General features: G+C 35.8%; 1 protein-coding gene across 2 annotated transcripts in view; it reads left to right on the top strand.

Moving 5' to 3' along the window:
- LOC135674406 (DNA gyrase subunit A, chloroplastic/mitochondrial-like) overlaps positions 1–12,533 on the top strand; it is a 51,668-nt gene that overhangs the window by 33,669 nt on the left and 5,466 nt on the right. For both annotated transcript variants that reach the window (XM_065184218.1, XM_065184217.1), the window contains exons 16-22: positions 4,384–4,454; positions 4,540–4,629; positions 8,106–8,231; positions 8,339–8,496; positions 10,098–10,179; positions 10,283–10,447; positions 10,534–10,635. In XM_065184218.1, coding sequence (XP_065040290.1) covers positions 4,384–4,454; positions 4,540–4,629; positions 8,106–8,231; positions 8,339–8,496; positions 10,098–10,179; positions 10,283–10,447; positions 10,534–10,635 — 794 coding nt within the window. The remainder of the gene's footprint in view (positions 1–4,383; positions 4,455–4,539; positions 4,630–8,105; positions 8,232–8,338; positions 8,497–10,097; positions 10,180–10,282; positions 10,448–10,533; positions 10,636–12,533) is intronic.

Genomic DNA, 12,533 nt, shown 5'->3' on the forward strand with positions numbered 1-12,533 from the left:
TTCACGATTATTTTAGAAAAATTTCAAAAAACATCATCTAGGGTTGATAGTCATTCAATTCCAATTACCATTTCAAAGTTTTTCAAGGTAGCAAAAAGAAATCCACAAGCAACTCTTGGTCTTGTATAATCAATTTTCTCTTCAAACACTTACTATAATAAGTTAAAATTCGTCCATCGACGACCTTTACTTTGAATTTGTTATAGCCTTCAATGTGGTAGGCCAATTGGTCAGCAATCTTACTATTCATAAAATTATTAGTGCTATCAATATCAAACAAAATTGTAACAGGTTGTTGTTCAAAAGTTCCTTCAATTTTCATAATTTACGGGTTAGAGTAGTCGGCTAATGCATGACTATATGTATGATAGGTCTAACATCTTCATCAGAATCTATACTTTCGTAATCAGAGTTCACATCGTTAATTTTCGATTCCTCCCCAATTGGTTCAATTATTAGAAGTTGTCCTTGTTTACATCGGTGTTCCTTACTCCACTTTTCATCATAGTGCCAGCACAAACTATTCGTTGATTTTTTCTTGAGTTCTTCTGGGGTTAGTCTTTGGATGTTAGGGTTTCGACTGGGAATATATGAGGCTGATGGCTTGCTAATCATTTGTTTGTTGTCATTTCTATTTCGATGATCCTCCTTGTTGATTTTTTTCTCGTGCAAATGTACAAGTGAGATTGCTACTGTCATAGTGCGTGGTTAGCGAGCTTTGACTTTACACCGTATATCCGGATTAAGTCCTTCGATAAATGTTCCCACCAGTTACTGTTCGGACTAATCTCTGGTTTGATTTGACAGTCGTTCAAATATGTTATGATATTCTAGCACCGTAGAGATCTAACGAATTTTAGCAAGGTGCTCATCAATATTTTCGTATTCAGATGGTCCAAAGCGAACGAGAAGCTTCTCTTGAATTGCTTCCATAAGGGGATTCTATGACAAGTTTCGTACCAATCATTCCATTGTATTGCATCACCATCTAGTTGGATTGAAGTAATTTCGACATTGGATTCTTTTGGAGTTATGTGAAAACGAAATTTTTTTTTTGTCCTAGAGATCTAATTGGTCGGATCTCCATCTTTCTATTTTGGGAATTCCACCTTCATGCGTAGGCAGCTTGTGTCCTGTTCTTGGTTTCTTTTTTCTGTCTTCAGATCGGTTCAATGTAAGACTTGAACTTTTATCTTGTTGAAACTTGCTGAAGCTCTCCAATGGACATTTTTTAAAATCATCATGGGTTACTTGTAGTCGGTTCTCAATTCTAGTTTCCAAGGTTTCTAATTGGGTTTTCGCTGAGTTATCGATAGCCATTGTGTAGGACTGTAAATTTGTAATCCTCAACTCTTGTTTTTGGTGTCGGGTCAATGGCATCAGCATTGCCCTATTCGATGTTGTTGTTACTGTGATGTCGGTCGATGGCAACATTGTGAGAATGAAGGGTTGTTGCGAGGATGCCGATGAGGAAGCAATTGTCGAGAGCAGCGTGAGGGTTTGCTGCGGTCGTTGTGAGGACGCGAGGGATCGCTGCAAGGGTGTCGAGGATGTTTCAAAATGTCGAGAGCAGCATGAGGGCTTGTTGCTATCGCACTAAGGATGCTCTCGGTTGGGAGGCAATGATGGTGGCGTGGGTAGTTGCTGTAGAAACACCAAGGATCGCGGTTGGGTGGCGTTAGCATGGGTAGTTGCCTTGTTTCTATTGCTGCGAGGAGGAAATGTTGCTGTCGAGGTTGGGAGCAGTGTCGTCGAGGGCTGGGATGCAACGATGATCGCTTTGCTAGAGGGAAAGAAATGATCGCTCGACTGGGAGGGAACGTTGGCGGCGATCGCTTGGTTGGAGGGACGAGGACCAGCGAGGGGTCATCGAGGCTAGGAAAGAGACAATCGCTCGGTTGGGAAGGAACACCGAGGGTCGCAGCTGGAGATGGGTTGAGGTGAGGCTGAGTGCGACTGCAGTGGAAGGTCAGAAGAGGCGTGATTGAAGGCGGTTGCGTGGAACGTGGAATGAGGAATTGCAACGGAAATGATCGCTCGGCTTGGTGGGAATGCTAGTGGCGATCGCTCGGTTGGAGGGGTAAGGACCAACGAGGGGTCGTCGAGGCTAGGAAACGGTGGTGGTGGCCCTTTCTCGCTCGAGCGAGATGGGGTGGTTATCGACTCTTCTTTTTTTTTTTTTTAGAGATGATGATGGCTGTGGGTGCGAAGTGATGTGAGAATTTACAGCGGGAACGTCAAGGATCATTGCTCTGATACCAAATGATAAGATCTTACGGTTTTATCATAGAAGAAAAGAGAGAAATGAGGATGTCACTTCGAGGGGATCGACCTCCTAGGATTTGCCAAAAGATTGGAATAACATTTCATAGATGATGAAAAGAAATAGATACATCCATATTTATAGAGTTCCACCCCTGAGTCCATCAGGACTTGAACTCTTAATAAATAAATAAATCTCAAATAAGCTTCTATCCGACTATTACTGGACTAGACAAACTCAATAAAATATTTTTCAAAGCTCAAAAAATAAAAGGGATCCTAACAGAATTATAGTTATCTTAGCTATTGGATTCTAGTAATATAGTGTAAATTTCACTTTTTGTTGTCTTTATTTTCATAGTCATGAGAAATTGTTGTCAATTATTTTGTTTTTCTTTTGAAGAGTATATAGAACTGACAAAGATGATCTTAATACTCTAATTTATGAGTCTTAAAAACTATTATTACATATGTTGGCCTTGCAAATTTTGAAGAATGTAGAGGGTCCAAAACCATCCTGTTTTGTTTACGCCTTTTTTTTGTTTCCAACTTGCTGATGAATATGATATTAATCCATTTGTCTGTTTTAAAGGCTAGTAGTGAAGCTATGGAGGACAAACATTCTTTTCCCTTTCCATTTGCATCTTCAAAAGTCTTCCCTGGGAATTTATTCATTGCTTCATTTCTGATTTTTTCTTTTCGTCCACCGGACTGGACACCCAGCACAATCTTGATTTTACTCCCTAAAAGAAATTGGTACAGCTAGTTTGTAATTTGTCTAGCCCATGCACGATTGCCTTTGTTAGCTGCTCTTTAGGATTATAGAAGTCACATCTCATCTTCTCTTTTGGTTCTAAGTGGAAGAGTTTTCGGGGTTTGTTCTACTTCAGAAAGGCTTAGATGTTTTTTCTCTTACATGATTCATATTTGCGGTTAGGCATTCTATATTTGTCATCAATCAGTTTAACACCAATAATTCATTATTCCTTTGTTTGCAGAACTTCAAAATAAATTACTAGCATAAACACTACTAGTAGTACAAATTTCAAATACCATATGCAATTTAGTTTTTCTTGTCTGTGTCAAATATCACCTTTTCATTACCATTTTTAAGCATAGATTTCTTTTTTTTTTGTGTGTATTTTCACAAGTTCAGCACTGCTCTGAAAAACAATTATGAAGCTTTTTTTGTCTTGTTCAACTTAGGCATATTTGGAACCATCTTTTTCTTTTCAGATCCTATCTATGTATTAATGTGAGCAAGCTGGATTGTCAATTAAATGCCATGCCCTTAACATAGTTATAATGCAAATGCATGTACAATGAGTAATTGGTTTATGCTAGAGGGCTAGAGGACTATGATTTGTAAATAGGTACTCTTTATGGGAGAGGTGATTGTGTGTGTTGAGAGTTTGGATTGAATTTTTAGCTTGCATGAGGCTTGTGGAGCCATGTCTTGCTGTCCTTAATTGAATTCTGATCATTTTATACTATGTCAAGGTTAACTTGGTTTTTCTAGACTGACATAAAGGGGACACCAACTAAATTGTGCTGATAACTGATAAAAAAAACTTGTTGTGAATTATCTGGTCCGAGCTTAGACCTGGATGCTTATTGCCTGGTTTTTAGCTTGATCGACTTTTTGGTCTAGTGGTTGAAGCTTAAAAAATTAATTGGTTTTTCTCATCATGCAAGTTTATATTTTCTTAACAAAATTCTTTATTCTCACCATCTAGAAAAAAAAGTTATTTGGTAATTGTCATACTACCTATTTAATTGAGAAGATAGAGGGGACACCAACTATATTGTGCTGATAACTGATAGGAAAAACTTGTTGTGAAGTATCTGGTCCGAGGTTAGATGTGTATGCATATTGCCTGGGTTTTAGACTGTTTGACCTTTTGGTCGAGTGGTTTGAGGCTTAAAAATATAATTGGTTTTTCTCATTATTCAAGCTTATATTTTCTTAGCAAAATTTTTAATTCTCACCATCTAGAGAAAAAATTATTTGGTAATTGTCATACTACCTATTTAATTGAGAAGATAGATCGATATTGTCTTATTATTTTTATACTCTTTCATTTTTGTCTGCATTGCATCTGATTATACTATTTGTTGAAGAGTTTGGTTTATCTGAAAAGCAAGCTGAAGCTTTGTTGGACATAACCTTGAGAAAACTTACTTTTCTTGAGGTATATCCTGTTTCTCTTTGTCAAAAGAACATTTTGCAGTTTGCTTCATTTTCATCGCTGATGATGTTGGTCACAAATTTTGTAGAGAAAAAGATTTGTAGATGAAGCTGAATCCTTGTCTGGACAAATTTCTAAGCTAAATGAACTCTTGTCTAGTACGAAGCTGATGTTCCAGGTAATCCTCTTTTATAATATGTCCCTTGAATGTAAATTTTGATATCTGTGTAGAAAATGACACTACTAAGCTACTTAAATTTATTATGACTTCTCAAGTGTATCTGAATTATAACAATTGCAACCAATTGTAGCAATGATTTATTACTACCATCAAGAATTTGCTCCAAGATAGGTAAGTTTCAAGATACATAATGTATTCTTATCACAAGATTTCTTATTTCTAGCTTTGAGAAATTGCTTTTGTAAATGGACAGATTTTTTGTCATTGAACAGAAAAATAGAAATATATTTGTTTGGTTTTTTGCATTTAAGATATCTAACAATGAAAGTGGAGCTATAATTTTTAACTTAAAACCAAATCGGTCTGAATGGAATATCCAATTCATAACACTTTTCTTTGAATTTAAGAACATGTGGAAATTGTGCGGATATTTGTAACCCTTGTGCAGTGGCAATGAGGAAGTGAAACTATGTTATATTCTTGCAATGACAATATTTTTAAAATCCATGCAGTTGAGCAGGTACAAAAATATGATATTATAAGACGCATTGGTAACATCACAACCAACATAACTTGAGCTATTAACTTGTGCGGAATGAGCTTTATAACATGGCCCAAAATGATTAAGCCTAAAATATTTTTAGGATACTTAAGTTCACATATCCATCACTTTTTCTTTTACCCTCTTTTAGGATTATTTATCATTATTATTTTACTTGAACTTTTTGCCAAGTGCCTTTAAATCCTAGAATATTGCAGGTGATGTTGAATTCCTATGGCCTGTAAGATTTCTGAAGCCCGCTTGGATTCCCTAAATACTGTATAAACATTTTGGTATTTGGAGGAAACGAGCCAGTATTCTAGTGCCATTATTTAATGCTAGTTCCATTGTTCTCCATGACTTACTCCTGTGAGAAACATGTGATTCTACAGTGGTTTCTCACATAGCTTTGGTTCTGCAAATGGTATTATGGCAATTTGCAATAGTACAGGGAACAAACTGGTACAAACTTGTAAAGAATGAGTATAATAAATTGATCTACAGTGTTTAAACCCAAGTTAGGAGTGATGTGCATTGAAGTTGCTAGACACATGTCCATCCTTTATTACTGGAGTAAATTTAGTTCTCAAAAGAAATTAGAAAGATGTCTAAAAGATGATAATATGGTTTGGAACTTGGTTAGATTTAGTAGGAATTGGATGATATCACTGAAGATCGATGATCAAGATATGTTGCAATATTTTTATACCATATCATTAAATCAACTAAACAGAAATAGAGTTACTTCAAGATGTTGTTTGAAGGAATATGTGGAAAGGTACTGGCATTGATGCAATTTTAGTGTTGAAGTTTGATCATGTGATCCATATGTTGGTATCATAATAGGACCTTACCAGAGATGTCTATTGTATGGTTGATTCTGCTGGGAAAATGCAAATACAAATTCATGGAAGAAATCACTGTAAGTTAAATAGTATTGGTCATAGGAGACAATTAGTCATTTCAACTTTTACTGACTATCCTACAATCAGCATTTATCAGGAAGGGATCTAGGATGTAGATTGAAGTTGCTTAAAGGATGGTAGATTATTAAAGAATTATGTTTATGTAGTGCAAAATTGATTTTATAATAACTAGATGTCAAAAAACATGGTGATTGTCAAGGTTTCATATCTCAAACTGTAGGTTGAAGTTGGTTGTTAATGATCGGTAATTTTGGAGCAAGTAGTGGTGCTAGAACATATACCTGACATGAATACATTACCATTCGTTTTTTTATTACTTCTATTCAATGATATCAATTGCTAAAGGTTGGTATACCACACGATATATCTATACCATAGCTGTTTGCTAAGTTATCGATATGTAGTGTTTTTAAAATTGCTAGGTGCCAAGGTCCCAAAATGCTTGGGGCATTAGGTTCTCACCTAGGCGCTCGCTCGAGCAAAGCGAGATGCCTTAGAATATTATAACATAAAAAAATATAATACTATTGATAAATATAATTATAAAAATAAAAATAAGGGTTAACAGTTCTTAATAGGGATTAACACTAAATAGGGACCAATATAAGATTTAAATAGCTTAAAACTAGCTATGATAGATGTAGTGAGAAGAGGAGTCACTGGCCTATAGTGGAAGGTGGGGAAGGAGAGGGCAGCGGCGATGGAGGAACCTTCGGATGGTGGCAGCAGTGGTGGAGGAAGCTTTGGACGATGACAACGGCGGCGAAAGAAGCTATGGACAGCAGCATTGGGGGTGTCAGAAGCTGTAGACGATGTCAGGGGTAGAGGAAATTGCAAACCTGTCCTTGACAGCAGAGGGAGCTACACATTGGAGCAGCAGTGACAGAGGGAACTTCGCACGAAAGCAATGACGGGAGCTTCGGAGCTATCTGTTGGCGATAGAGGGAGCTGTTTGTGGAGGCAGCAATGGCGAGCTAGAGGTGGGTCGGGGGTGAGAGTAGGCTAGGGTTTGGTCGAGGGCGCAGTGGGGGGGGAGGGTGGGGTTGTTTACTATGCTTAGTTGGTTCAATCAAACCAAGTTACTGTTCAATTGAACCTGAGTTCACAATCTAGTTCGATTTGTGGCATTCAATGGGTGTTCGCCCAAGGCACCTAAGTGGGCTTCAGTGAAGAATGTCGCCTGGACACTGTGAGGCGCTCGAGCCTCACCCGAACGGCTTTTAACAACACTGCCGATATGTTTAGATCTTTGGTGTTGGTTACAAAACATTTTCAGTGCAGGATTAAACTGGAAATAAAAATGGTAGTGTACTGGTTGTTGAATAAATCACATTCTTTATTGTAAGCTTTCCTGGTGCAGATTGGTGTAAATGTTATTGTTCTGATATATCAACTTCTAGTAGCATTCGTATTGGACAATGACACCCACAACTTACACAATGCAAAGTTACGCAGACTGATGCATGCAGATCCAAAAGCCTCATAGATGCCCCACTTAACTCATAAACACATTAGGATGAACCATGTGCTATGTGATGCTATGAAATGAATATTATTTCTAGGATGATAATCATTAGTGGAATCTATTAATAACACTTGTGTCCATTATGTGTTCTCTTGTTGGTTTGCCAATTAAGATATTTTTAGAGACATTTGGCTATTTGCTTCTCTATCATCTTTAGAGGTACCATACACCATAGTTCCCTTGTTTGATTTTGAATATGGACTCAAGATAACTATTATTTTTCTTCCAATCTGCTCTCATATTTATCTAAATAGTGCATAAGAATCCTGCTGTCTGCACCTGCAGGTCCTCTTTGTTTAGTGCTTCTGTGATATCCCATCTATTTGTCTGTATTGTCTTATGGCAGTTTTATCCAAGTATTAAGGTCATTTTTGCCCCGTACAAGTATCATGATTGTTCTTTACATGTAGCATTCTTGTATTCAAGTATATGTCTTTGAGGACCTAAACTTTCATGTTATTTTCAAAATTTCAAATTTCAGCTTATAGAGCAAGAAGCAATTGAGTTAAAGAATAGATTTGGAACCCCAAGGTGTACATTGTTGGAAGATGGAGGGTGTGGTCAACTTGAGGAAATCGATGTTATTCCGAATGAGGAAATGCTTTTGGTATAAGAAATAAATTATTAGTTCTTGTTCCTTGTACTCATATATCATCATAAATTTTAAAAAAAATGAAACTGGGTCAAAATGACAAATTTTGATTTTATATGAAGACACTAAGCGAGAAAGGTTATGTCAAGCGGATGAAACCAAATACCTTTAACTTGCAACATCGGGGAACTATTGGAAAATCTGTTGGAAAGATGCGAGTTAATGACTCAATGTCCGAGTTCATTGTCTGCCATACGCATGACCACATTCTTTACTTCAGGTAATTATATTAGCATTGCTCTTTGACAAGTTAGATAATCATGTCATTATCTTTTCTGGCTTTCTTGATCTATAATAACAAGAGTTTGCAATTTTGTAAGATTCCCTTTGTCAAGGGGTGCACTCCTGTATGTAGTTCTTGTCAATTTTATTCTTCATGCCATTTAAGGATTCAAAATTTTGGTTATACATTGGGTTAATTGGCTGGTAGAATATGTTGCTTGATTTTGTGAAAACAAATCATACTTTTCTTGATTTTGCTCAACTTTGGGGGGGAGGGAAAGTAGCTTGGTGAATGCAACCTTGTCTTAAGGTGGTAGTGGACCTTTGGTGACTCATTAGAGAACATAGAGGAAGGGAGAGGCAAAGAAAAAGTGAGAAAAGATCAAAAGGGTGGGAGCGTGCACTAATGTGAATGTCACATTATTCAGTTCTGGAATTCTTTTTTTATTCATGGCACTATTTTGTTTTCAAGTATCTTATTCTGGCTGATGACAATGTTCTTATTTGAAAGAACGTTGAGTGGCATTAGTACACTTGAGACAAAATGCTTCATATCACTTTTTACACTAAATATGATTCATTAAGTGAAGATTTCTCTGAGGAAAGATTGGATTCCATATGGGATTGGGGTCTATCCTGTTGGTGCTTCTTATCATGAATGCATTTATCAAACTCTTTCTGTCACATGCTTCTTATCTTGATGAGATTGGGATCTATCCTGTTTGCCTTTAAGTTTTTGTCTTAGACTTTCGTGGATCTCAACCTGAATCTCTTCCTGCTATCTTGAGTTTTAGTGGTAAGTTCTTTCTTTCCTCCGAATTGAGAAAATTTAGTGATGGGCTGCCCTCTTTTGTTAAATAATATGGAAGGAAAGAACTTTTGCAACATTTTGGAAAGTTTTCCCTATTCTAATTTTAAAATTTTCTTTCTCTTTCCTGCTGTCCTCCCATGTTATATTCCTATTTTCTTCTCTATTTGCTTCTCCTCCTTGTTTTCATATTTTGATGAAGTTTGCATCATTAGTGCTTTTGCATTGAAGAAATTACTGTGGTAGACTATTCAACCTTTTAAGAATCTTTTCTTGAAAAAGATTTCATCTTCACAAATGATTGCCACAGATTTTCATTGAATTCTCTTTAGACCCAACTGAAGAAAAGGCTGGGGGCAACCTAATCTGAAATAGATTGCTTGAATGCTTTATGGCTGACATCCTTCTATCAGTACCTCTTTGTATTTCAAATGCTACTTCTGACATGGAGTTTTATGAAATTCATCCATCATTTATTCATTGAATTTTCATGCCACGTGTGGTGGGAACACTCTATTTTTCATCATGAAGGGAAAAACATTTAGTGTTCCTTTGGTATGGTATATACTGGACTGCATGCAAGGAGAAGACAGTACATATCCTTTGATGATCACCAGCAAATATTGTTATTTATCAGAATATAGTTACAATTATTTCCTTATTTTTTGACCTACAAATTATCAAATTCGACTATTCTTGAAAGCTCAGTATGCCAACCTTCTTTGATGGAGAGTAGGATTTCTACTGTAGAAAACATGTCATGTTTATAATTAGTTAAATATATACTGCAGTGATCAAGGGATAGTTTACTCTGCTCGTGCATATCGAATACCAGAATGTTCTAGGACTGCTGCTGGCATTCCACTGGTCCAGGTTTTTTGTTTATATGCTTCATGATCTATATTACCTGTTAATATGACAAGTCAAATCTATAATCATTTCTAACGTCTTTCCTCTTTTTTATGGCATGGTATAGCTGCTATCATTGTCTGAGGGGGAGAGGATAACCTCAATTATTCCTGTCAGCGAATTTGCTGAGGATCAATACCTAATAATGTTGACAGTGAATGGGTACATCAAGAAAGTTTCTTTAAATGCTTTTTCAGCAATTAGAGCACCTGGAATCATTGCAATTCAGCTGGTTTGTCCAATTACTTTTGCTGATGGTTTGTTTGTGGATTATACAATGAATTGATTTATGCCTGTGCTAAATTTTCTGTTCTGAAGGTCCCTGGTGATGAGCTGAAATGGGTCCGCCGCTGTGCTGATGATGACCTTGTTGCTATAGCTTCCCAGAATGGAATGGTCATTGTGAATTATTGTAACAAGGTGAGTATATTTTTAAGTGAACATGTGTATTTAAGCTAGGTTACCTGTTTTCCGAAGTGTGTTTCTTGCTTGAAAATAAATGTTGTATGACCATATCAAAGACAATGATTAAAGGCCATTTTCATTGGTAAAAAACAGATCTTACCATTTCAAAAACATTGAAAAAGTATCATGGTTCAACTTTGGTTTTATTAGGAAATAAAAATTAGAAGAAAACATTGATTATCATGTTTAGTACTTCTAAGTAGTTAATTTATTTCAGACTTTTAGAAACTTTAGTCTCAGGATATTTTGAGGCTCAGTCAGTTATTTGCTGGGGGGTGATATGATTGGGATTTATAGGATCGAGATTGAATGAGAAAATAATTTAAATAAATAAATATAAAAAACATAAAGAAGCAAAAGCTTATAAAATACAAAATAAAATTAGAAAAGTAAAGCATATTATTTAAATATTCAAAAAAAAGTTGAGCTGAACTTTGTTATATTAATCATATCATACAAACCATTGTAGTAAACACAACTGTTATATATATGTAAAACGTAAAACAATTTGCTTGAAGTTAGCCATTAGTTGGCCCATTGCTTCTCTAATTATTATTTTTGGGTAACTAAGTGAAGAAAAGGACCTCATCTGAAGAGTACTCCCACTTGGATATGGGATTAATTACTAATTCTATATTTTCTTTCTATTTGTGATGACTTCTCTATTCATTATAAGGCTAAGTATTACATTCCATGCTCACCTTGCTTCATCCTTTATCTATTGGATGGTGAATGTTTCAATACTAGCATCCAGTGCCCCCGAGGAATTTGATCTCTGACCATTCAAAGGAGCTTCTATCCCTCTCAAAAAGCAAATACATCAGAAGTCTAGTTTGGTGTCTAGTTCAGCATTCTTGAAAATGTAAGACATTTGTTTTGATGCAAACGTGGAAAAAAAAACACTATAATGGGAGTGAAGGATGAGAGAGATGAAGATCAAGGTAGCAAGATGAAGATTAGAAGTTGGATCAAACACACAAGAAGAAGATAGGGATAATTAAGGGCACAAAACATTAAAGAAACTCCATTGTTTTTGTTAATAATGTTTTTAACATTTCTTGGTACAAAACTCTGGGTTCAACCCTTGTTTATGATACATACTATTTGAGAATCTTTATCTAATTAAAATAAAGCTTATCATATGACAGAATCTTTCCTGACATGATGTACTTGGATACCCTTTTAGACTTACAGAAAGCTAGATATATTAAACTATAAAGATATTTCATATCAGAATATTCTTCCCAATTTATGACAAATTTAGCACGAAAATAGTCTTCAAATGAAAATAAAAACATGTTTACTTGTTAACATTCTTCCCAATTTAGGTAGCAGGTTGGTCAATTTGGTGAAATGATGCAGGGATTTAAAAATGCCAGTGTACCACGTGTATTAACAATATCATACTAGGCTAATTGCTTAGTGGTTATGCTATATAACGTTACACATTTTGGTATATCGACACTTCAACTAATGTTTTATTAGTTCTTTTTTGGTTTTGTATGGCATGGGTCGATAGATTTAAATACTTGCTATAGTGTGAGGCAAAGACACTGTGGACAACTACCATCCTGATGTCATATCTGGAATGGAAAGCCACTATGCTGTTATCCATCATTCTTTACTTTTTGACTTGGGAATGTTCAAAAGCAAAGGGCTTGGTATGATTTAGTCTGCTTTAATTCTAGGATTCTACAAAATTTTGTTCTTGCAAAGTTAGCTTGATCTAGTTTAGAATTGGTTTAGAAAAAAACTAATTAGAAGATAGCTTGCATTGTCATTGTATACAGTAAAAAAACGGTCATGTGATCCTTCAAAAGAATCTTAAGATGTGTAATAATATAATTTTCATT

Source organism: Musa acuminata, chromosome BXJ1-5 (genome assembly GCF_036884655.1).
Source record: "Musa acuminata AAA Group cultivar baxijiao chromosome BXJ1-5, Cavendish_Baxijiao_AAA, whole genome shotgun sequence".
In the NCBI taxonomy this organism is placed as follows: domain Eukaryota; kingdom Viridiplantae; phylum Streptophyta; class Magnoliopsida; order Zingiberales; family Musaceae; genus Musa; species Musa acuminata.